General features: G+C 49.4%; 1 protein-coding gene across 5 annotated transcripts in view; it reads right to left on the reverse strand.

Annotated features, from left to right (window-relative positions):
• Positions 1-25,263, reverse strand: part of SCAF11 (SR-related CTD associated factor 11) — a 543,954-nt gene that overhangs the window by 453,038 nt on the left and 65,653 nt on the right. For all 5 annotated transcript variants that reach the window (XM_033958790.1, XM_033958787.1, XM_033958788.1 and 2 more), the window contains exon 2: positions 9,954-10,022. In XM_033958790.1, the coding sequence (XP_033814681.1) occupies positions 9,954-10,002 (49 nt within the window). In that variant the 5' untranslated portion in view covers positions 10,003-10,022. The remainder of the gene's footprint in view (positions 1-9,953; positions 10,023-25,263) is intronic.

Consider the following 25,263-nt stretch of genomic DNA (forward strand, 5'->3'; position numbering starts at 1 on the left):
GCTTGGGCTTCGGACGGAGAATAGATTGGAAAGACTTCTCGTGGTCTGAAAGCTTCTTGGTCGCTGCCTCAATGGACTCATCGAAGAGGTCAGTACCAGCGCACAGCACATTAGCCAGCCTGTCCTGCAGATTGGGGTCCATGTCGATGGTCCGTAGCCACGCAAGGCGTCGCATGGCTACTGAGCAAGCAGTAGCTCGAGCAGACAACTCAAAGGCATCGTACGAGGACTGCATCATTTGCAACAGGAGTTGGGACAAAGAAGCCAGGATTTCCTGGTATTCAAAGTGAGCTCGAGAATCCAAGTAGGGCATAAACTTGGGAAGGACAGACAGGAAAAATTCAAAATAGATAATAAAATGAAAATTATAATTGAGAACTCTGGACGTCATCATAGAGTTCTGGTAAATGCGCCTGCCAAACCTGTCCATCGTCTTGCCCTCCCTGCCAGGTAGAACAGTGGCATATACCTGGGAGGGGTGAGATCGCTTCAATGAAGATTCCACCAAAAGGAATTGGTGGGATAGCTGGGCACCATCAAAACCCTTATGATGAACCGTGAGATATCTGGAATCCAATTTTTCCGGAACAGCGGGGATGGAATAGGGGGTTTCCAGACAGCGGACAAAGGTCTAATCCAGCAGCTTATGAAGAGAAAGCTTGAGGGATTCAGTAGGAGGTTGAGGGAGATGCATGGTCTCGAGATACTCCTTTGAAAATTTGGACCCAGTGTCCAGTTGAATGTCCAAATTAGCTGCCATCTGACGGAGAAAAGAAGAAAAAGACAGTTGGTCAGCCAAAGCCTGGCCTCGAGAGGGACTCGAGGACGTTGAGGCCTCTTGATCCAACGAGGACGGGGATCTGGATGGAGAAAAAGACCCCACCGTGTCCTCGAGATCCGGCAGTGGAAGAGGCGAAGTAGCCGGTGGGGAATACTGAAGAAAAGGCTGCTTCCGATGAGACATGCCTGGATGAGTGCTTCGAAGAATGCCTCGAGTGATGATGCGAGCTGTGCCTCAAAGCAGGCCTCGACAAACAAGGCGAATGTGTCTTCGCTGAGGCCCCCAGAGAGTGGATGGGGCTGGAAGCAGTGGATTGAAGCAGAAGTGGTTGGCTGGAAGAACCATGAGGCACTTGCAAAGACTCGAGCCCTTGCATCGAGTGGATAGGTTCCAATGGAGGCACTCGCAAAGACTCTACTCCTTGCATCGAGTGAATCAGTTCCAAAAAAGGCATGGGCAAAGACTCTGCTCCTTGCGATGCATGCATCGATGCCAAACCAGACACTCACAGAGACTCTGCTCCCTGTAGAGAGTGTGTGTACTGCTGAGGCACCGGAGGCAGCTCGACTTCGCGGGAGACCTCTGCGTGCCCAGGCTGGATTTGAGAGAGAAGCTTCGGCTCCATCGTGGAAAAGAGCTGAATGAATTGCTTCTCAAGTAAGGTCTGGAACGAAGCCGGCAAGGATGGATCCGCGTCACCAACGGGCCCACCTGTGCGGGCTTCGTGTTCCCTCGAGGCAGTGTGAGAGTGCTTGGACTTAGAAGCCTTGGGCACTTTAAGCACTACCGGGGAAATGGGCTGCTGCGCTATCTGACCTGAAGAGAGAGAGGAAGGCACCACAGCCTGCGTCGAAGCCGGAGTCGGTACAAACGAGGCAGGTTTGATGAGGCTCGGAGTAGAAGACGTGGAAGCCTGCAGAGCCTCGGGTGAGGGCGATGGTGAAGCACCCTTTGATGACGAAAGCTCCATCGAAGACTCCATGCTGAAAAGCTGCTCCCACAAGATGCAACGACGCTTGAAAGCACGGGCTATAAGTGTTGAGCAAGGCCGGCACGATTTCGGAAGGTGTTGAGGCCCGGGACAACGAAGACAGCAGTGAAATCGTGCTCTGGCACTTGGAACACTTTTTAAAACCGGTAGCAGGCCGGGACATAGGCTGGAAAAGCTCCACCGCAAGACCGAAGTCGCGGGGCTGCGGCCATGTGGCGTGCCCGGTCGAACGGATGGAAGAAAATTTAAAAAAAAAAACAAAAAACAAGAAAAGGACGACGAAAATCAGCGATTAAGAGAAAAAGAACCCAAGACCACGGACTTTAGAAGGCACAAGTGAAAATACTTCACGCAGAGAGTCGAAGATGGACTTCTCGGCTCCACGGAAAAGTAAGAACTGAGGAGATGCGCCCTGCGCTGGGCGGGAAGGCACTCGCGCATGCGCAGTGCGGGCGACTCAAAACTTCGAGTTTCTTCAAGCAAGACTGCTTGTGAGGCGTCTGCATCGAGGCTCCGTTGGATCACGTCACCCACTTGTGAGAATACCTGCCTGCTTGTCCTGGGATAACTAAAGCTTGTAGCTCACTGACTCATCGAGCAGAAGTGAGAGCAATGAGAAATATAATTTTCCAAGTGAGATACTTCAGATGAGCCTTATCAATTGGTTCAAATGGAGGCTTCATGAGTTGAGAAAAGACAACATTGAGGTCCCAAACCACAGGAGGCAGTTTGAGAGGAGGTTTGACATTGAAAAATCCTTTCATGAATCTGGAAACCACTGGATGAGCAGAGAGGGATTTCCCTTCAATAGGCTGATGAAAAGCCGCAATTGCACTGAGATGGACTCGTATGGATGTAGACTTGAGGCCAGAATTGGATAAGTGCAAAAGATAGTCCAAAACAGAAGATAAGGAGGAATGCTGAGGCTCCTTATGATGAGAAAAACACCATGTAGAAAATCTAGTCCATTGTCTAGTTGTAAGCTTTCTAGAAGCTTCTAAAATGTCTCTTACAGATTGAGAAAACTGAAGAGGGATTATCTTGAGAGGTACCAGGCTGTCAGGTGTAGAGATTGTAGGTTGGGATGAAGTAGAGATCCCTGACTCTGTGTAAGCAGAGAAGGAAAAACTGGTAGAAGATAAGGCTCCCTGCTGCTGAGTTGAAGTAGAAAGGAGTACCAGGGTTGTCTCGGCCACCGAGGAGCGATTAGAATCATGGTGGCATGATCGTTCTTCAGCTTGATCAGAGTCTTAAGAATGAGAGGGAATGGAGGAAATGCGTAGAGGAAAATATTCGTCCATTCCAGAATAAAAGCATCTGCCTTGAGGCGGTGAGGAGAGTATATCCTGGAGCAGAACTGAGGCAGTTTGTAGTTGTGGGGAGCTGCAAAGAGGTCTATCTGAGGCGTTCCCCATTGTGAGAAAATGTGATGAAGAGGCGAGGAATGGAGAGACCATTCGTGAGGTTGCAGGAGACGAATCAAGTTGTCCGCCAAGCAATTCTGTGCCCCTTGAATATAGACAGCTTTGAGGAAGATGTTGTGGCAGATTGCCCAGTCCCAAACTTCAAGAGCTTCCTGACAAAGAGAGGCAGACCCTCTTCCTCCCTGTTTGTTGACGTAATACATGGCGACTTGGTTGTCCGTGCGAATGAGGATTTCTGTGTCGTGATGTTGAAAAGCATGGAGAGCTTTGAGGATCGTTCTGAGTTCCAACTGATTGATATGACACTGATGATCCGTACTGGTCCAGAGGTCTTGAGTATGGAGACCATCGAGATTAACGCCCCAAGCGTAGGTGGAAGAGTCTGTCGTGAGGACCTTCTGATGAGGGGGTGTGTGAAAAAGCAAGCCTTTGGAAAGATTGGAAGAGAGCATCCACCAACGGAGAGACTGCTTCAAAGAAGGAGCGACTGTGATGTGTCGTGAAAGAGGATCGCAAATCTGCGTCCACTGAGATGCCAGGGTCCACTGAGGAATTCTGAGGTGAAGTCTGGCAAAAGGAGTCACGTGTACTGTGGAGGCCATGTGACTCAGAAGTACCATCATGTGTCTCGCTGAGATGGATGAGTGGGAAGACACTGTGTGACAAGAGTTTAAGAAGAGCTTCCAGACGTTGTTGTGGAAGGAATGCTCTGAGTTGGACAATGTCCAGAACAGCTCCAATGAATTGTAGATTCTGAGAGGGCTGAAGTTGAGATTTGGGAAAGTTCATCTCGAATCCCAAACTTTGTAGGAACCAGGTAGTCCGTTGGGTCGCTACAATAACCCCTTGAGATGTGGAATTTTTGATGAGCCAGTCATCTAGGTAGGGAAATACCTGAAGACCATGATTCCGTAGAGCTACTGCTACCACTACCAGGCACTTGGTGAACAATCTGGGAGAAGAGGCCAGGCCGAAGGGTAGAACTCTGTATTGGTAATGCAGATTCCCCACCTGATATCTGAGGTATTGACGGGAGGCCGGATGGATGGGAATACGAGTGTAGGCCTCCTTGAGTTCCAGAGAGCATAACCAGTCGTTCTGCTCGAGAAGGGGATAAAAGGATGCCAGGAACAACATTCGAAACTTTTCTTTGACTAGAAATTTGTTGAGAGCCCCGAGATCCAAAATTGGTCGCAGATCGCCCGTCTTCTTCGGAACAAGGATGTAACGGGAGTAAAACCCCCTGTTCTGCTGCTCCAGGGGAACTGGTTTGATGGCATGGAGATGAAGCAGAGCTTGAGCTTCCTGAAGAAGAAGGGCAGTCTGGGATGGATTGGAAGGATACTCTCTTGGAGGAAGCTCTGGAGGAACCTGAGTGAAATGAAGAGAGTATCCTTCCCTGATGATGGTAAGCACCCAGAGGTCAGAGGTAATTATAGTCCATCTGTTGTAAAAATGATGAAGACGACCTCCTATAGGGGGAAAGGGAGACAGAGACAGAACGGTGGAGGTTATGCTCTGTTTTAAACAGTCAAAAAGGCTGAGAAGCCTTAGGTGTAGCACAGGGGTCTCAAAGTCCCTCCTTGAGGGCCGCAATCCAGTTGGATTTTCAGGATTTCTCCAATGAATATGCATGAGATCTATGTGCATGCAATGCTTTCAATGCATATTCATTGGGGAAATCCTGAAAACCCGACTGGATTGCGGCCCTCGAGGAGGGATTTTGAGATCTCTGGTGTAGCAGAAGATTGAGATTTCTGTTGCTTCTGAGGTGGCTGTTTTTTCAGAGGAGGGCGAGTATAAGGAGCTGGTTTTGGAGAAAAATGCCTTTGATAGATAACAGCAGGGCATGCAGGCTTGGCAGGAGCTGGCTTTGGTTTAGGTCTGACGATTGAAGCAAATGATTTTTCATGGTCAGATAATTTTTTAGTGGCTGCCTCGACTGACTCGTCAAAGAGGTTGTTGCCTTGACAAGGAATGTTAGCCAGGCAGTCTTGAAGGTTAGGGTCCATGTCAATGGTATGAAGCCATGCAAAACGACGCATAGCCACAGAGCAAGCAGTCACTCGGGCAGATAACTCAAAGGCATCGTAAGATGATTGCAGGAGATGGCGACGTAACTGAGAAAAAAAAGCAATGACTTCTTGAAACTCAAAATGCATGTGGTTATCCATATAAGTCAAAACTTCGGTAGAAGAGAAAGAAGAAATTCAAAATAAGTGATGAAATAAAAATTATAATTAAGGACTTTAGAGGACATCATAGCATTCTGGTAGATGCGATGTCCAAATTTGTCCATAGTTTTCCCCTCCCTTCCAGGAGGAACTGTGGCATAGATCTTGGAAGGATGGGATCTCTTCAAGGAAGATTCAACTAGCAGGGATTGATGAGATAACTGAGTTGTCAAATCCCTTGCGATGCACCGTCTTATACCTCGAGTCCAATTTTCCTGGAACTGCTGGTATGGAAAAGGGAGTCTCCATGCATCGAGCAAAAGTCTGGTCCAAAAGCTTGTGAAGTGGAAGCTTGAGACACTCTGCCGGAGGCTGAGGAAAACGTATAACTTCGAGATATTCCTTAGAATATTTGGAGCCAGTATCCAATTGTACATCCAAGTCTACAGCCATCTGTCGAAGGAAAGATGAGAAAGATAGTTGATCTGGCGATGCCTTGTCTCGAGGATTCGAGGACGTCGAGGCAGCATGTATCGAAGAAGAAGCTTCGGCATGGAAAAAAGTCTCATAGGAACCTGGTGACTTGGACGAGGTAATCGAGACCGGAATATCCTCAAGGTCCGGCATCGGATAACTCAAATGAGGAGTCGGTGATCTGGTCGAGGTTGGAGTAGAGCGAGGCTTCAAGGAAGATGGTTTATCCTGCGAAGAACGATGCCTGGAAGAATGTCTCGATGAAGGCCTCGAACAATGGTGAGAACTGTGTCTAGAACCAGACCTCGAGGAGATTTCACCTCAGAGAAGGAAACAGCTGATGCCAATGTATGAATAGGACTAGAGGCTGTAGATCGAAGCTCCAGAGGCTTGGAGGAGGAACCTCGATGCACTCGCAAAGACTCTGCTCCTTGCTGAGAGTGTGAGGAGTCCTGTCGATGCACTCGCAAAGAATCTACTCCTTGCTTTTCATGCTTGGATAGTAGACCAGACACTCGCAGAGACTTTGCTCCCTGCAAAGAGTGTGACTCCAACTGGGACATAGGAAGCAGCTCGACCTCACGGAGTCTGCAAAATGCCCAGGCAGAATAATAGGAAGCAGTTTAGGACCTATAATAGTAAGGTACTGAAGAAACTGCTTCTCTAATATAGTCTGGAAAGAAGCCGGCAAAGTGGGATCCGCGTCTGAAAACGGACCACCTGTCTTGGCTGGAGGTTCGTTCGAGGCAGTGTGAGTGTGCTTCGACTTAGTAATCACCACCGGCGGAACCGACTGCTGAGTATCTGACCGAGGAAACAGGGGAAGATACAGCAGATGACGTCGAAGCAAGAGCCGCTGCATACGATGAAGGTTTGATGAGGCTCGAGGTAGAAGCAGGAGGCGCAGAAGGAGGCTCGATGGAAGTCGAGGCCGAAGACGCCTTCGAAGTCGAGGGATCAGTCGAAGACTCCATCTCGAAGAGTTTGTCCACCAGAATGCAACAATGCTTAAAAGCACAAGGCTGAAGTGTTTGGCAAGGCAGGCACGACCTGGGATGATGTGTAGGCCCAAGGCACTTGAGGCAGCGTCTATGAGGGCGCGCCAACACTTGCTACACTTCTTAAAACCTGTAGCAGGCCGGGACATAGGCCGAAAAATAGCTGCTGCAAAGTCGAAGCTCGTGGGCTGCGGCTGAGCGGCCCGTCCCGGAGAATGAACGGAAGACGAAAAATTTTTTTTTTTTTTTTTTAACTAGATAAACAAAATAAAACCGATTCATGAAGAAAATACACCAACCGCGGTTGTACAGAAGGCAAAAGTGAACGAAGTTGAACGCAGAGAGTCAAAGACGGACTTCTCGACTCCGTGGAAAACTAAGAGCTAAGAACTGAGGAGACGCACCCTGTGCTGGGCAGGAAGGCACTCGCGCATGCGCGGTGCGGGAGACTCAAAACTTCTGGTTTCTTCAAGCAAGTCTGCTTGTGAAGCGTCCGCATCGGGGCTCCGTCGGATGATGTCACCCATATGTGAGAATACCTGCCTGCTTGTCCTGGGATAACCTCCTGTTCTGAAATAATGGGAACGTGGAGGTATGCTTCCGTGAGATCCAGTAAAGCCAAGAATTCCCCAGGTGCAACTGCCGCTACAACCTAGCGCACCGTTGTCATCCGGAAACGGAAAACTCTGAATCTAAGAAAAGGGATGACTTGTATGATGACAAAATGACCTGTGTATTAAAATATTCCAGTCAAAGTAATGAGGTAGCCTCAATTTTTAAGAACAACTGGAGGATAATTAAAACAAATAAAATCTTTGAAAATGTGGATTTAAGGATTGCATTTTCAAGGGAGAGAAATTTAAAAGAAATATTGACTCCCACGGTGAGTGATTCATACAGTAACAAGAACATACTTTTGCCTTCTGGATTTCATAAATGCGGCAAATGTAGTATTTGTAATATAACTATATCACAGAAACAATTTGTAAATCCTTATGATGGAAAAAAGTATCCAATAAAATAATTTTTCACATGTTCAACAGATTTTGTTGTGTATGTCATCTCCTGTCCCTGTGAGAAACTGTACGTTGGAATGTCCACAAGAATGTTTCGAACAAGGATGATTGAGCATAGATCGAACCTTAAGAATAAAAAAACTAATGCACCTTTAGAAGAACATTGCATACTGTCACACCACAAGTTTGAAGATTTGAAATGTTTTATCATCGATAGAGAAACACAGAACATTAGAGGAGGTGACAGAAAAAGAAGACTTCTACAAAGAGAAACACGCTGGATATTTAAATTAAACACCTTACAACCTATAGGTTTGAACGCCTCTGTGGAGTGGACTTCATTTCTTTGAAAAAGCATTTTGTAGTAACTATATCTTAAATGAACTGTCACTTTAAGTTCTCTGATTTTTTTCAGAGGAGTTGTTTTGCGCATGTTCGCTCTAATGAACTTTGAGTTTTTCAAAAGGTTAAAAGGGCATGCGCTGGCGTTTGTCGAATGCCAGCGCCATTTTGTCTCTTCAACAGAGTTAACCGGCACAGTAAGTTTTCCATCCGAGTGCCAGATAGTTAATACTATTTTAGATATTTTTAAGGTGTTTTAATATAGAGTTTAGATCATTGAATTAATTCACTTTATATTATGATTTTTCATTGCAGATTTTGACCCCTGATGAAGCCGTTATTGGTGAAACGGGTCCCCGTAGGGCTAACAGCATACTGCAATGCTTTTGCTTTAAAGTCAAGATAAGTGTGATTTTTTGACTTTCACTGGCACATTTATATTGTTTGATTATTGAGTCCTTTTGAGCACTATATAATTTTTGCTTATAACTGTACTCGATGAATGATACCTTCTCCTGCAGATCGGGATAGAAATCTTTGATGATTCACCCGAGCAGGCATCTGAGAGTCAGTTAAGCACCTGAATGTTCTTTAAACACAAGTCTTCGTTATAGTGATACAGCAATTAGAGGGCCATGGAATGTTGTCAACACTTAAAGGAGGAGGACTGCTGGCTTCTGGCAGCACTGTGCACTGGTATATTAAGAGCCTAATTTACTAAACTTTATTTTCCTTTGGTGATAATGAGAAAATCTTAGTAAATTAGGCTCCAAAGGAGCTACAGCAAACCTCTCAGAGGACTGTCGTCCTGCTCTGGAGCTTGGATCAAGGTAACAGAGAATTGAGGGAGGAATGAGATGTCTCAGATTGTGTCTCCTAAGTTTTGGGACTGGCTCCTAGATTGAAAGAGAATTTGTCAATGCCAACTTCATCATATCCCCGACTTCTGAGTCATCTCCTCTCCAAGTTAGACAGATTTTTTTTTATAATGAAGCTACCCCCTTTATCATGGTTGTTGCCCTTCTTTGTATCTTTTCAATTCCACTATCTTTTTGTTGAGATGGAGTGACCAGCACACAGCATTATAGGTCCCCCTCCATATTCACGGATTTAGGACTCACGACTTCAGTTATTCGCGAGTTTCTAACCCTGACCCACCCCTACTCCCACCTCCCAGACCTCTCCACACCTTACTTTTAAAGCCCAGTGGTCTAACGGTGAAGTGGGGCAAGATCAATATTCCTGCACTCCTGCCCCATGCAGAGCAACAAACAAAGATGGCTGCCGTGAATTCCTGTGGTCTCACAGCAACCATTTTTGTTCAAGGCACTGCACGAGGCAGGATCATAGGAAGATTGCTCCTGCCCTGCGTCACCGCTAGACCACCACGCTTTAAAAGTAAGGTTTGGAGAGGTCTGGGCTCGGCAAGGGTGGGTCAGAGTCAGCCCTACAGTTATTCCCAAATTTTTCTTATTCACGGACTGGCTTTGCACCTAACCCCCATGAATATGGAGGGAGGAGTGTATAATATTCTCAGTTTTATTCCACCATTCTTTTCTAATTAATTTCCTAACATTCTGCTTAGTTGACCACCACCATAATAAATACAGCAGAACCAAACTTGTCCATAACTAGTACTATATTTAGAACACCTCCTTCCAACTCCATATTTCTTTTACCTATTGCCAGAGAATATTTATTATTAATTTTTATACCTGAAGAACTTTCTCTGAACTGCCATCTACATTCTTACCTTCTCTGTCGCCATGTTCTTCTGTCCAACACAATCGTTTGTTCTTCATTTCTACTTACAATGCTCTACCTGTAACAAGAAATACAGACAATGCAATGCCTGTTTGGAAGGTATTATAGAACAAATTATCTCCATATAGATACAGTACTTGAATTTTCTAAGACTGCACAAAAAATATATAAAAGATGAAGTTGATTACTGGTTTACAGCAGATTAGATCCGCTATACAAATGGATGAAATCATTTGACAGCAATGAAACAGAATAGTTCAACAGAGCTCCATATATAGGGAAAAGGAATGAGATTTGATATACCATTTTTCTATGGCTAAGATCAATGTGGGTTTATAATTTTTATATAGGCACTTTTGTACCTGAAGCAATGGAAAATTGAGTAATTTGCTCAAAGTTACAAGGAGCTGCAGTGAGAATTGAACATGGTTCCCCTGGTTCTCAGGCCACTGCGCTAACAATTACGCTACTCCTACACTCTAATCCTAGAAAGCTTTCAAAGCATGCATGGGAGTTCCCATGCAGCCACTTCCATACAAATCTCTGTTTAATAAGTAGATTAGCTTCAAGATCAGAGGTAGAAAAAATTTTATCTGATTTGTCCTGCTATGCAGAGTACTCCATTACAGGTAAGCACCTTTGTATTCTCCATCACCACACAGGAAGATATTTAACACATGCAGAGAAAATATGTCACGAGAAACAGAAAACAGACTTTGTATAAGACAGACATACTGTAATAGTTTTATTCTTTGAATGCTGCTTTTTGCTAAGTAAAAAAAGGGCAGTAAAGTGAAACAGCATGTTGAGCTGAAGCCATTATAGTATTTTAATAGACTACAGAAGGGCCATTTGTCAAAACTTTCTCCAAATTACATTATTTAAACAGTAGTGCAAAGTGAAAATGTGAATGGAAGACCAAGTTGCAGTCTTATAAATTTCTTTCATGGATACTGAATGGAATGAGCCACTGATGTGTGGCTGCTGCTCTAACAAGTTTCAAGTTTCAAGTTTAATAATGATTTGATTTATCGCTTAATCCAAATTCTAAGCGATTAACATATTGATAAAATTACAATGTAAGGGGAATAATACAATAAATAAGACTGACAAAATTATTAACAAATTTGATAAGACAAGAAACATAAGGGAGGAGATGGGAAAGAATTACAATATATTTAAAAGATAACCTGATAAGCTTTAATCCTGTCCAGGCCAGCCTTGATTTCCACAATGAATATGCGTGACATTTGCATACAATTGAGGCAATGCATCTAAATAGATCATGCATATTCATTAGAGAAATCCTTAAAACCCAACTGGATTGTGGCCCTCAATGACTAAGGTTGGATATCCATGGTCTAGACAAGTTAAAAGTTAAAATTATGTCTTATTTGATAATTTTCCTTTAGTCACAGCAGACAAATCCAGTGGCTTCTGGGTTATGACCTTCTATCAGTAGGTAGAGATGAGAGCACCAAACTGAACTCTATATATACAATATGCTCCTTGGTCAGACGGTATTTCTTGTAGCAAAGTAGAAGGAAGAATAAGGCAACATTTTCCCCTCCTCACAGACAAGAGGTATATCCCCGTCAGCAACATATCTACAGGCGACTAGGGAAAGAAGAAGTGAAATGACATTGCAAACCCTATGAAAGGGCAGGACCCTCTCTTGAAAAGGGCAGTCTGCTATAACTAAAAGAAAAAAAAATTATCAGGTAAGAATTTTTCTAGGGCTGCATTTTGATCATTTTTATTTATTTTGTTCCCCACAGCAGCTCCTTATGACTCTGGGCAAGTCACTTAACCCTCCATTGCCCAGAGTTACAAGGAGCTGCTGTGGGAACAAAAATAACAAACACCTTTAATTGTACAAATTTAATCAAAATAAAGCCCTAAATAAAGTAAGAATAAAAAGTAATGACAAGTTAAGAAATACAAGCTGATAAGTTATAAATTAAAGAATCTAAAATAGAATGTGTTTTCAGAGCCTACTTCAGAAATGCAGCCCTCAATTTTTCCTTCCTTGTCATTAGCAGTAGACTAATCCAGAGACTTGTGGGATATAGCAAAGCAGTTCATTAATAGAGAGGGAATCAGAAATAAGCATAAAAAGGAGGGACACCCTAAGGAAGGCTTGACCTAGTCAAAACCAGGCCAAAACAAGGTCCAAGCAATGCAGGAGGTGAAAATCTCACAGGAGAACCCCCTGAGAAACCTAAGAATAGAAGATGCGCCCGGAGGGCACCCATCATAGCAATCGCCACCCGAAGCCAGCAACCATAGACATATGGATAGACTCTTCTGCCCAAAATGAAAATGAGCAATTGCATGCCAAAAGATTGAGCCCTTGACATCTACTGTTAGCCAGAAGGAACCTGAAAGACCTGCATTGACCTCAAAACACTCCCACAATGAGATATGAAGGACATACTCCTAACCCCAAGACCACCAAAAAAGGGAACCTGCAGAGACCTCTGTCAGAATACTGAGGTAGCAAGTAGAGCCAGTGAAAAAAGCAGTTACTTACCGTAACAGGTGTTATCCAGGGACAGCAGGCAGATAGTCTCAACATGTGGGTGACATCACCGACGGAGCCCCCTAGCAGACGTTTTCGCAAGCAGACTTGCTTGAAGACCCTCAAGCTTGCGATTGGCCCACACATGAGCGCGTGCCTCTCCCGCTCGACCTAGGGCATGCATCTCCTCAGCATGGCCTCAGTTCAGATAGCTAGCAAAGAGGCCAACCACGGGGAGGTGGGTGGGTTGCGAGAATATCTGCCTGCTGTCCCTGGATAACACCTGTTACAGTAAGTAACTGTGCTTTATCCCACGACAAGCAGGCAGCATATTCTCAAGCCAACCAGAATGGGATGGAGGGAGAGTTGGCAATTTAGGAGAACAGATTTTGCAAAACGGACTGGCCAAAATGGCCATCACGCCTGGAGAAAGTATCCAGACAGTAGTGCGAGGTAAACGTATGAACTGAGGACCAAGTGGCAGCCTTACAGATTTCCTCAAGCGGAGTTGAGCGGAGGAAAGCAACAGACGCCGCCATCGCTCTGACCTTGTGGCCTGTGACTCGACCCGGCAGGGAGAGACCAACCTGAGCATAACAGAAAGAGATACAAGCGGCCAACCAGTTAGAAATGGTCCGCTTAGAAACAGAGTGACCCAAGCGATTTGGATCGAAAGAGAGAAACAGCTGGGGATCAGAACGATGAGGAGCGGTGCGCTTCAAGTAGATGGCCAGCGCACGCTTACAATCAAGAGAATGCAGAGCAACCTCTCCAGGGTGAGAATGGGGCTTCGGAAAAAACACAGGAAGAACAATGGATTAGTTGATGTGAAACTCAGAAACAACCTTAGGCAAGAACTTAGGATGGGTACAGAGAACCACCTTATCATGATGGATGACAGTGAAAGGTGGGTCCGCTACCAAGGTTTGAAGCAATCAGAAACACAACCTTCCAAGTAAGATACTTCAAGTGAGCCCGCGCTAGCGGCTCGAAGGGGGGTTTCATCAAGCGAGCAAGGACCACGTTAAGATCCCAAACCACAGGAGGAGGTTTAAGGGGCGGATGAACGTGGAAAAGGCCTTTCATGAAGCGGGAAACCACAGGATGAACAGAGATAGGCTTCCCGTCAATCGGCTGATGAAAAGCAGCAATGGCACTAAGGTGGACTCGAACCAAAGAGGACTTGAGTCCAGCGCCAGACAAGTGCAATAGATAATCCAGGACAGCAGATAAGGAGGCAGATAGCGCTCCTACTGCCGAGTAGCACACCAGGAAGAAAAGCAGGTCCACTTCTGATGGTAACATTGGCGAGTGGACTCCTTCCGAGACGCCTCCAGGACATCCTGCACAGGCTGTGAGAACTGGAACGAGGGCACTAAGTCTCGAGGAACCAAGTTGTTAAGTGCAGAGACTGTAGGTTGGGATGAAGTAGAGAACCTCAACTCTGCGTAAGCAGAGAAGGAAAAACAGGCAGAAGAAGAGGCTCCCTGGAACTGAATTGCAACAGAAGGGAGAACAATGGCTGTCGGGGCCACCGAGGAGCTATCAGAATCATGGTGGCACGCATGGACTTGAGCCTGACGAGAGTCTTCAGAATCAGAGGGAATGGAGGGAACACATACAGAAACAGGTTTGTCCAATCCAACAGAAAAGCATCCGCCTCGAGCCTGAGAGGGGTGTAAACCCTGGAGCAGAAGCGGAGCAACTTGTGATTGAGAGGGGACGCAAACAGATCGACATCCGGAGTCCCCCAACCAGCAAACACCTGACACAGGGTCAAGGAATGGATGGGCCACTCGTGAGGCTGCAGAAGACAATTTAACTTGTCCACCAGACAATTGCGCTGGCCCTGAATGTAGACCGCTCGAAGAAATATGTTGCGACGGATGGTCCAATCCCAAAGCCGCATCACCTCTTGGCACAGCAACAGGGACCCCGTGCCCCTTTGTTTGTTGATATAATACATGGCGACCTGGTTGTCCGTGCGGATCAGCACCACTCGGTCGCAAAGCAGGTGACAAAAAGCTTTCAGGGCGAGGAAAATCGCTCGAAGCTCCAGCAGATTGATGTGACAAAGGCGGTCGGCACTGGACCAAAGACCCTGAGTGCGAAGACCGTCCAGATGAGTCCCCCAAGCATAGGCCGACAAGTCCGTCGGCAGGACCGTCTGTGGAGGAGGAGCATGAAACAGAAAACCTCTGGAAAGATTGGAAGAGAGCATCCATCAACAGAGAGACTGCTTCAACAAAGGAGACACGACAATGAGTCGAGAGACAGGGTCCCGATCCTGGTTCCATTGGGATGCTAGAGTCCATTGAGGAATACGGAGGTGAAGTCTGGCAAAAGGAATCACGTGAACCGTGGAGGCCATGCGCTCTAGGAGGACCATCAGGAGCAGAGCCGGGGCCGAAGACAGATGGGCCACCCGCTGGCATAAAAGAACAAGGGCCTCCAGATGAGGCCGAGGCAAGAAGGAGCAGAGACGAACCGCGTTCAGGACCGCTCCGATGAACTCGAGACTGGGACGGACAGAGGTGAGACTTGGGGAAGTTCACCTTGAAACCTAGACACTGAAGGAGCCAGATGGTTTGATTTGTCGCTCGCAGAACTGTGGCGAGAGAACGCTTTGATCCACCAGTCGTCGAGGTAGGGAAACACCTGAAGGCCGCAGAGACGCAGGGCCGCAGCTACCACAACGAGACATTTCGTGAACATCCTCGGAGATGCCGCCAGGCCGAAGGGAAGAACACGATACTGGAGATGGAGATCCCCCACCCGGAATCTCAGATACCAGCGAGAGGCCGGGTGTATTGGAATGTGCATGTACGCCTCTTTGAGGTCCAGCGAGCACAGCCAGTCCCCCTCGTCCAAGAGGGGGTACAACGTAGGAAGGGTGAGCATTCTGAACCGTTCCTTAACCAGAAACTTGTTCAGAGCACAGAAGTTCAAGATCAGACGCAGATCTCCCGTCTTCTTGGGTACCAGAAAGTACCGGGAATTAAATCCAGTATTCCATTGGCCTGAGGAACCTCCTCGACCGCCCGAAGGCGAAGAAGGGCCTGAGCTTCCTGCAGAAGCAGAGGCAGCTGAGACTGGGCAGAAGGAAACTCTCTTGGAGGAAGGTACGGGGGCACGTGACTGAAGTGAAGGGAGTATTCCTCCCGGATGATGGAAAGCACCCAACTGTCGGTGGTAAGACTTTCCCACTGGGTATGTCCCACTGGAAATGATGGAGATGACCCCCAATGGGGAGGGGGGAAGGCTCCAGGAGGAAGGGAGCCCGAAGGCTCAGACTGGAATTGTCAAAGACGGCCCAGGCTTTGCCGGAGCCAGTGGCTGGGCCTTAGCCTGACGCTGCTACTGTTGCTGTGGCCACTTCGAAGGAGGCCAAAAGAACGCAGGGGTAGATTTCTGCGGATGCCTCCGGGGAGGAATTTTGTATTGCTGAGACGGAGGGGTCTTCGGCTTAAGTCTCACCAGAGAGGCGAAGGACCGTTCGTGTTCCGAGAGGCGCTTAGTGGCCGCCTCAATGGAATCATCAAATAGCTCATGACCCACGCAAGGGAGATTGGCCAGACGATCCTGGAGATTCGGATCCATATCCACAATCCTGAGCCAAGCGAGGCGACACATGGCGATTGCAAAGGCCGTGACCCTTGAGGACAAATCGAAGGCGTCATAGGCTGCCTGAAACATATAGAGGCGGAGCTGGGAGAGCGTCTCCTTGAGTAGACGAAACTCCTGACGTCGAGAATCCAGCACGTCTGCCCGGAACGAGTGGAGGGCTTCCATACAGAACCGGAGATAGGACGTGAAGATAAAGTTATAGTTGAGGACACGGTTCGCCATCATCGAGTTTTGATAAAGACGGCGACCAAACTTGTCCATCGTACGGCCCTCCCGATCCAGAGGGACGGTTGCGTATACCTTCGAGGGGTTGTATTTCTTCAAGGAAGGTTCAACCACCAAGGATTGGTGCAAAAGCTGAGAACTTTCAAACCCCTTGACCGGGATCGTCCAGTAACGGGACTCCAATTTGGAGGGAATAGCCGGGACCGCATAAGGGGTCTCCAGGTTCTGTAGAAATGTTTGCCAGAGAACCTGGTGCAACGGCAAGCGCAGTGCCTCACGGGGCAGATAACAACACCCATTTCCGTCAGGAATTTCTAGGTATAACGGGACTCAGACTGGAGGTCTAGGTTCAAGGCCCTGCCCATGTCAGAAATGAAACGAGTGAAGGAGGAGTTTCGAGAAGAAGACTCATCCTCCTGAGGAGACCCCGAGCGAGATCTGGAGTCAGCAGAGAAAGAGGGAGAAATTTCCCTCGAATAGCATGCCGGAGCAACGGAGTCCCGCGAATGGGAGATCGAGGAGGTTCGACTAAAGCACCTCGGGGGCATCGAGGAACAACCCCGTATAGGGTGGGCCAGGGAGGATCCCGGAGTCCGAGGGACCATCTTGTGGAGCCGCGGATAAGACGGGGCAAAGGAAAACTCCTCCACCGGCTTTGAAGAAGACCCCTGAGAGGGAATGCACTTGAGGACAAGGGTGTGCCTGGAAGGTTTCGCGGTTGGAGACCTGCAGACCGCAGCTTTTTAGAAGGGACAAACCGCGGCAAAGTAGCAGGTGAAAAGCGAGTCCCTGTCATGGGTCCTTGGAACGTCACAGGCCCCGATTCCGGAGATGAAGAATCGCTCGAGGGAACCCTGCGAGTATTGCGGGCACAGCCCCGAGACACAAGAGAAGGACGCTCAGGCTGGTCAGACCGGGGCTGGGTCGAGACTGAGGTCAGAGACGTCGAGGTCAGAACCAGTTGGCTCACCACCGAGGAAAGCTGTGATGTAAGGATAGCCTTAAGCATGTCCTCGAACAAAGGCACCGAGACCAAAGGATGCTGGGTCACAGGTGCAGAAGTGCGCTCCTGTGGACATGAAGTCTGCCAATCAAGTGGAGCAGGCTTCGTCCAAGGCAAGACAAATCATGGGCTGCATACGAAGGGGTTTCGTCAGTCGTAAGGCAGAAGTCATTATGCCATTGTATAGATCCATGGTGAGGCCCCACCTGGAATACTGTGTGCAATTCTGGAGGCCGCATTATCGCAAGGATGTGCTGAGACTGGAGTCGGTGCAAAGAATGGCCACCCGGATGGTCTCAGGACTCAAGGATCTACCATACGAAAAACGGCTTGACAAATTACAGCTATACTCGCTCGAGGAGCGCAGAGAGAGGGGGGACATGATCGAGACGTTCAAGTATCTTACGGGCCGCATCGAGGCGGAGGAAGATATCTTCTTTTTCAAGGGTCCCACGACAACAAGAGGGCATCCGTTGAAAATCAGGGGCGGGAAACTACGAGTGACACCAGGAAATTCTTTTTCACTGAAAGAGTGGTTGATCGCTGGAATAGTCTTCCACTACAGGTGATTGAGGCCAGCAGCGTGCCTGATTTTAAGGCCAAATGGGATCGGCACATGGGATCTATTCACAGGGCAAAGGTAGGGGAGGGACATTAAGGTGGGCAGACTAGATGGGCCGTGGGCCCTTATCTGCCGTCTATTTCTATGTTTCTATGTTTCCTTTGGGGGCAACCTCGAGGAAGAGTATTCCCTACGTGAGGAGGCATGCTTAGAATGAGGTCTCGAAGATGCCGACGAGGCGGCACTCGCATGAGACTCAGAGGTAGGCTTCTTTGCCGGCACACCTGAGGAGGAAAGAGGAGACTTACCCGAGGCCGGAGTAGCAGGAGGAGCCGAGGCCAGGGCCTTGGAGGATGAGGGGGACCTCGAGGCCGAGGCACCCAACACCGGTGCCGAGGCCGAGCTCGAGGCCTGTCCCTCAGGATCCATCAGGCCAAAAAGTTGAAGAATCTTGGCCACCCTTCGACAAAGAGCCCGTTTGTGGTTGCAGAGTCGCACAACGCGGACACAACTCAGCGCAGTGCTCCACACCCAGGCACTCCACACACCAACGATGGGGATCAGTGATGGAGATAACCCGGTTGCACTTAGTGCAGTTCTTGAACCCGGTGTGAGGCCAGGACATAAGAAAAAAGATGGCCGCAGCCCCATGAGGCCAGGTGGCCAGAGAAAGACCGGAGACCCGGTCAAAAAGACACGAAAGAAAAGAACAACAAAGACGCGAGCACAGCGACTCAAACGAAAACAACAAAGAAAGCTGCGGTGCAAGAGGGACAACGAGATCGCTTGCAGCAAGGGAGCAGTGCTTCTGGCTCCGTGGAAAACATAGAACTGAGGCCACGCTCAGGAGACGCATGCCCTAGGTCGGGCGGGAGGGGCATGCGTGGGCCAATCGCAAGCCTGAAGGTCTTCAAGCAAGTCTGCTTGCAAAAACGTCTGCTAGGGGGCTCCGTCAGTGACGTCACCCACATGTTGAGAATATGCTGTCTGCTTGTCCTGGGATAAAATGCCGATCTGAAACGGGAGAGCAGGCAGCGAGAGAGCTGCTGAAGTGGACTTCACTGCCCCATATGGCTGAGTCTCAGACATTGTGGAAATTCAACATTAGCTAGGAACAGAGCCCCCCAAAAAGGGCTGAACTGTGTTCTACAGAAGACCAATGCTCTACCAGATCTCTGACTCGTGTTCTCCATAAGAAAGAGGGGAAAGGCCACAAATGACAAGGACAAAGCCATTTTAGAGTAAGATAAAGGACAATGGGTGCACTACCATCCCCATTAAAGGAGCAGCGCTCCACAGCTAGAGATGGAGCCATCTTTAGGGCCAGACAACAAACTGTCTACATAGATGTAACCACAATTTAAACCCAGAGGGAGAAAACAGTCCTCCTCCCGTACAGAAAACCCACCCCTCGCCTACAAGAGGCAGTGAGCTGAAAAAACATAGGACAAGCCGAACCCAACCCTAGAACTTATCCCATAGACTGAGATGGATCAACTAACCTGGATCGGCACAAAGAAGCAGGAAAGACTAGATGCTCCACATACCAACATGGCACTTCAAACCATATGCATTGACAAAGACCTGGTGAAAAAACAGGAAGGAGCACTCAACGCGTAAAAAACCAAATTCTTCCTGGTGAGCCCGAATGACAAAATCAAAGATACCTCCATCTCCATGAACAGACAGGTCTTCCCTATCATCGATTCCATAAAAATCCTGGGAGTGACACTAGACCGTTACCTCACTCTAGACATCCACACAGAGTCATTGATCAAAAAAGGCTTCTCGACACTATGGAAACTTAGAACCATCAGAAAATTCTTCGACGCAGCTTCCTTTCGCCTACTGGTACAATCCTCCATCTTAAGCCTGCTCAACTACTGTAACATCATCTTTCTGGGGTCCCTCAAAAAAACCATTCAAAGACTCCGAATCATACAAAATTCAGCAGTATGACTGATTTTTGGCAAAAAAAAAAATGGGATCACATAACCCCCTACTATCAAAAACTCCATTGGCTGCCTCTAGAAGCAAGAGTGCTATTCAAATTTGCCTGCCTTTGTTTCAAATCTATTCTCGGTATGGCCCCCCCTATATCTGGCCTCCCATTTTAAATTGGATTGCACCATCAGGCCTTCACGCAGAATTCATATGTTCAGCCACCCTATAATAAAAATCTGCCAATACAAAAGATTCCTTGACAGAACACTAGCCTTCCAAGCAAGTCAACAAAACGGCTGGCTAGGCATCATCATCAAGCACTCCTCATCCTATCTTAACTTCAGAAAACAAGTTAAAACCAAACTGTTTAACTGATTTGTAACCTAGAACTCTTAAACCTTCTCCTGAACTCTTATCCACATGTACTCGATATCCCCACATTATGACTTTATGTAACCAAAAGCTTTGTAACTTCAAATTTTTATTGTAACTACTTCGATCTCTTTGTATTGTAACTACTTCGCTGATTGTCCAGCGCCTCTTGCTGTAAACCGCCTCTAACTATCATGGCTTTGGCAGTATATAAAAATTAAAATTATTATTCCATATTTTCACATAGTTTGCTGGCCCATAAAAATGAAGGCAAACTCATGTTAGGTTCCAAACTTTGCAGAGGAAGTTAGTACCAAGGGTTTGTACTAATCCAGCAAATTTCAGTCTCCTACAAGTTTTGTTGGACTGCATTACCTGGACAAAGTGGCTGTTCTGTGTTATGTGGAGTATGACATTCTGAAGGTGATCTCCATTCAGCTGCTTGTAAGTCTCAAACAGCACAGTTACTTACCGTAACAGGTGTTATCCAGGGACAGCAGGCAGATATTCTCACATGTGGGTGACGTCATCCACGGAGCCCCAGCGCGGACAGCTTTTCAAGCAAACTTGATTGAAGTTTCAAGTTTGCACACTGCACCACGCATGTGTGTGCCTTCCTGATCCACTAGAGGGCGCATACCCTCCTCATGGTCCTCAGTTCAGATAGCTAGCAAAGAAGCCAACCTCGGGGAGGCGGGCGGGTTGTGAGAATATCTGCCTGCTGTCCCTGGATAACACCTGTTACGGTAAGTAACTGTGCTTTATCCCAGGACAAGCAGGCAGCATATTCTCACATGTGGGTGACCTCCAAGCTAACCAAAAAAGGGATGGAGGGAAGTTGGCAATTCAAGAAAACAGATTACTCAAAACCGACTGGCCAAACCGGCCATCGCTCCTGGACAGAGTATCCAGGCAGTAGTGGGAGGTGAAAATATGAACCGAAGACCAAGGGGCAGCCTTGCAAATCTCCTCGATAGGCGTCGACCTGAGGAAAGCTACAGAAGCCGCCATCGCTCGGACATATGTCCCGCAACTTGACCATGCAGCTCGAGACCAGCCTGAGCGTAGCAAAAGGAAATACAAGCAGCCAACCAGTAGGACAAGTTGCGCTTGGAACTGGGCGTCCCAACCGATTAGGGTCGAGGGACAAAAACAATTGAGGAACCGTCTGAGGAGACTGAGCGCGTTGAAGATAAAAAGTCAACGCCCTCTTACAGTCAAGTGTGTAAAGCGCCACCTCGCCCGGAGGCGAGTGCGGCTACAGGAAAGAGACCAGAAGAACAATGAAATGAGGGAGCGGAAAGTCCGAAACCACCTTGGGCAAGAACTGGGGTTGAGTACACAGAACCACCGTGCATGAAAAAATACAGGAAAAGACGGGTCCGCAAGCAAAGCTTGTAGCTCACTGACTCGCGAGCAGACGTGAGAGCAACCAGGAATACCACCTGCCTGGTGAAATAATTCAAAGAGCTCTAGCAATGGAATCAATAGAGGTAGCACCCATTAAGTCAGGACACACAAAGATCCCAAACCACCGGAGCGGAGCGGAGGATGTACATTGAAGAGATCCTTCATAAAGCGGGGAACCGTCGGATGGACGGAGAGCAGCGTCCCATCAAGCGGCCGATGACCGGCAGCAAAAGCACAGAGGTGGGCTCGAATAGATGTCAATTCGAGACCAGACCGAGACAAGAGAAACAGATAAACCAGCACTGAAGGCAAGGAGACAGAGAGCGGATCCATGCGGTGCTCAGGACCATTTCTGGGAATAGCATTGCCGAGTGGAGATCTTTCGAGAGGCCTCGAAAACACCCCCACCGACTTGAAACAGAAGGAGGGAGGCACGTTGCGAGGAACGAAGCTGATAAGAGTAGAGACTGCAGAATGGAATGCAATAGAAACCTCAACTCTGAGACAGCAGAGAAGTGAGCAGAGGTAGGAACAGAGGCTCCCTGACATGCTGGAGGAGCCGGGAGAACCGCAGCTGCCAGGGCCACCGAGGAGCCATCAAGATCATGGTGGCGCAGACCGACAGGAGGAGTAACAAAGTAAGGGAAGGGAACCCATAGAGGAACCTGCCTATCCAATCGAGAAGGAAAGCATCCACCTCGATGCGAACCCTGGGAGAACATCCTCGAGCAAGATCGAGGCAACCAGTGAGTGAGGGGCAAAGCGAACAGAACTACCTGTGGGGTTCCCCACCAGGCAACCACATGCCGCAGAGTCTGAGAATGGAGCGACCATTCATGCGGCTAAAAAGGGGTGACGCAACGTGTCCACCAGACAATGCTGCACGCCCCGAAAACACACCGCCCAAAGAAAGAAGTAGCGGGGTGACGCCCCCTGCCAAAGACGAAGGGCTCGCCTGCAAAGTAACAGGGAACCTTGTCCACCCTGGCTTGGTCACAGGATACATTGCCCCCGGGATGACGGGACTCACCAGGACCCCGCAATCCATCGACCAATAACGAAAATCCTTCCCGGCATTGAAAATGGCCCGGAGCTGCAGCAGATTGATGCGGCTGCGACGGTCCGCACCCGACCAAAGAATCCGATCCAAGCGCTGGGAAGCGGGATCCCTATCCTGCCATCACTGAAATGCTCGGGTGCAGTGGGGAACACGAAGAGGAAACCAGGCGAACATCGGGACATGAACCGTGGAGACCCAAGATCCCAAAGCATCAGCTCGGCCGAGGTCGAAAACCGCTGAGTCACCAGCTGACTCAGGCGCAGACAGGCGGCCTGCCGAGGCAGCGGCCGAAAAGACCGGAGGCGGACCGAGGACAGAGGGACCATCGTCCGGTATAAACAGACAAGGCCCTCTCCATGAGGTCGAGACAAGAAGGAGCGCAGACAAACTGGGTCCAGGTCCGCCCAGACGGACTCCTGAGACCGGGGCGGACAGAGACTGAAACGCTCCTAGATCAGAAACTAGTGCAGGTCCCGAAGGGCCCGGACCAGACGTAGCCCGGAGGATGGGAAAGCCCAACCGACAGAGGCGAGGCTAAACTCCCAGTGCGGAGACACGGTGACACCCCTCCCGAAGGGAGGGGAGGAATCCCCAGAAGAGAGCAGCCCGGAGGCTATGCGAGAATAGTCCAAAAGACGGCCAGGAGTCGCCGAAGCCGGCTGGACCCCAACCCGAAGCCGCTGCAGCTATAGCGACTGCCTCGCAGGAGGCCGAGATAACCCAAGAAAGGTATCCGGAGGGCCCCTCCGGAGAAAGAGTCAAAACCACCAAGGAAGAAGGGATTCAGCTGAAGGCGTCCCGATAGGCGAAGGACCGGTCGCGGTCTGAAAGGTGGTTAGTGGCTTCGGCAAGAGAGGCCTCAAGGAACGCAGTACTCACGCAAGGAAGGGTGGTGAGACGAACCTGGAGGGTTCACAGCTCCACTCTGCCCCAAGCGAGATGACGCATGGCGGGAGCAATAGAGCGGGAGCAGGGAGAGAGTCTCCACCCGGAAACCAAACTCCGCACCACAACCAAATAGGAGCCGGAGACGCCGAGGGACAGAGCCACAGACGAAGTCGAGGCACGAAGCCCCTGTCGAAACCGGGGCGCAACCCCGCAGTCGACGCCGAGGCCCAAAACCCCAGTCGACTCCGAGGCACAAGGCCACAGTCAACCCAAGGCACAAAGCCCCAAGCGACGCCCAGTCACAAAGCTTCAGTTAACGGCGAGGCACGAAGCCTCGGTCGCCAGCCGACGATGAGGCCCCCCAGCCTCAGTCGACGCCGAAGCACAAGCATCAGGCGACGCGGAGCAATCGGCTCAGCCGACGTCGAAGGTACAAAGCATCCATCGATGCCGAGACACCAAGCCCCGGTTGACATCGAGGCAGCAAACCTCAGCCGCAGTCGACATCAAGGCACAAAGCCTCAGACGATGTCGAGGCACAAGTCTCAGGAGACGTCGCGCCGGCGCCCAAGCCTCCGACGCCGCCGAGATACAAAGCCTCAGACGATATCGAGGCCCCAAGCCTCAGACGACTTCGAGGCACCAAGCCTCAGTCGACGCCGAGGCACCAAGCCTCAGTCGACGCCGAGGCACCCAGCCTCAGACGACGTCGAGGCACCCAGCCTCAGACGACTTCGAGGCACAAAGCCTCAGTCGACGCCGAGGCACCAAGCCTCCGACGACGCCGAGGCACCCAGCCTCAGTCGACGTCGTCGACGTCGAGGCACACAGCCTCAGTCGACGGTGAGGCACAAAGCCTCAGTCGACCTCGAGGCACAAGCCTCAGGCAACGTCGAGGCAGAAAGCCTCAGTCGACGGCGAGGCACAAAGCCTCAGTCGACCTCGAGGCACAAGCCTCAGGCGACGACGAGGCACAAAGCCTCAGTCGACCTCGAGGCACAAGCCTCAGGCGACGTCGAGGCAGAAAGCCTCAGTCGACGGCGAGGCACAAAGCCTCAGTCGACCTCGAGGCACAAGCCTCAGGCGACGTCGAGGCAGAAAGCCTCAGTCGACGGCGAGGCACAAAGCCTCAGTCGACCTCGAGGCACAAGCCTCAGGCGACGACGAGGCACAAAACCTCAGTCGACCTCGAGGCACAAGCCTCCGGCGACGTCAAGGCAGAAAGCCTCAGTCGACGTCGAGGCACAAAGCCTCAGACGACGTCGAGGCACAAAGCCTCAGTCGACGTCGAGGCAGAAGACTCAGCCGATGTCGAGGCACAAAGCCCCGGTCGACGTCGCGGCACAAAGCCTCCGTCGACGTCGAGGCACAAAGCCCCCGTCGACGTCCAGGCACAAAGCCGCCGTCGACGTCCAGGCACAAAGCCTCAGATGACGTCGAGGCACAAAGCCTCAGTCGACGTCGAGGCAGAAAGACTCAGTCGGCGTCGAGGCACAAAGCCCCCGTCGACGTCGAGGCACAAAGCCCCAGTCGACGTCGAGGCACAAAGCCCCAGTCGACGTCGAGGCAAAAAACCTCAGCCGACGCACGAAGCTTCAGCCGACGTCGAGGCACGAAGCCTCAGCCGACGTCGAGGCACGAAGCCTCCGTCGACGTCGAGGCACGAAGCCTCCGTCGACGTCGAGGC

This window comes from Geotrypetes seraphini, chromosome 9 (assembly GCF_902459505.1).
Source record: "Geotrypetes seraphini chromosome 9, aGeoSer1.1, whole genome shotgun sequence".
Lineage (NCBI taxonomy): Eukaryota > Metazoa > Chordata > Amphibia > Gymnophiona > Dermophiidae > Geotrypetes > Geotrypetes seraphini.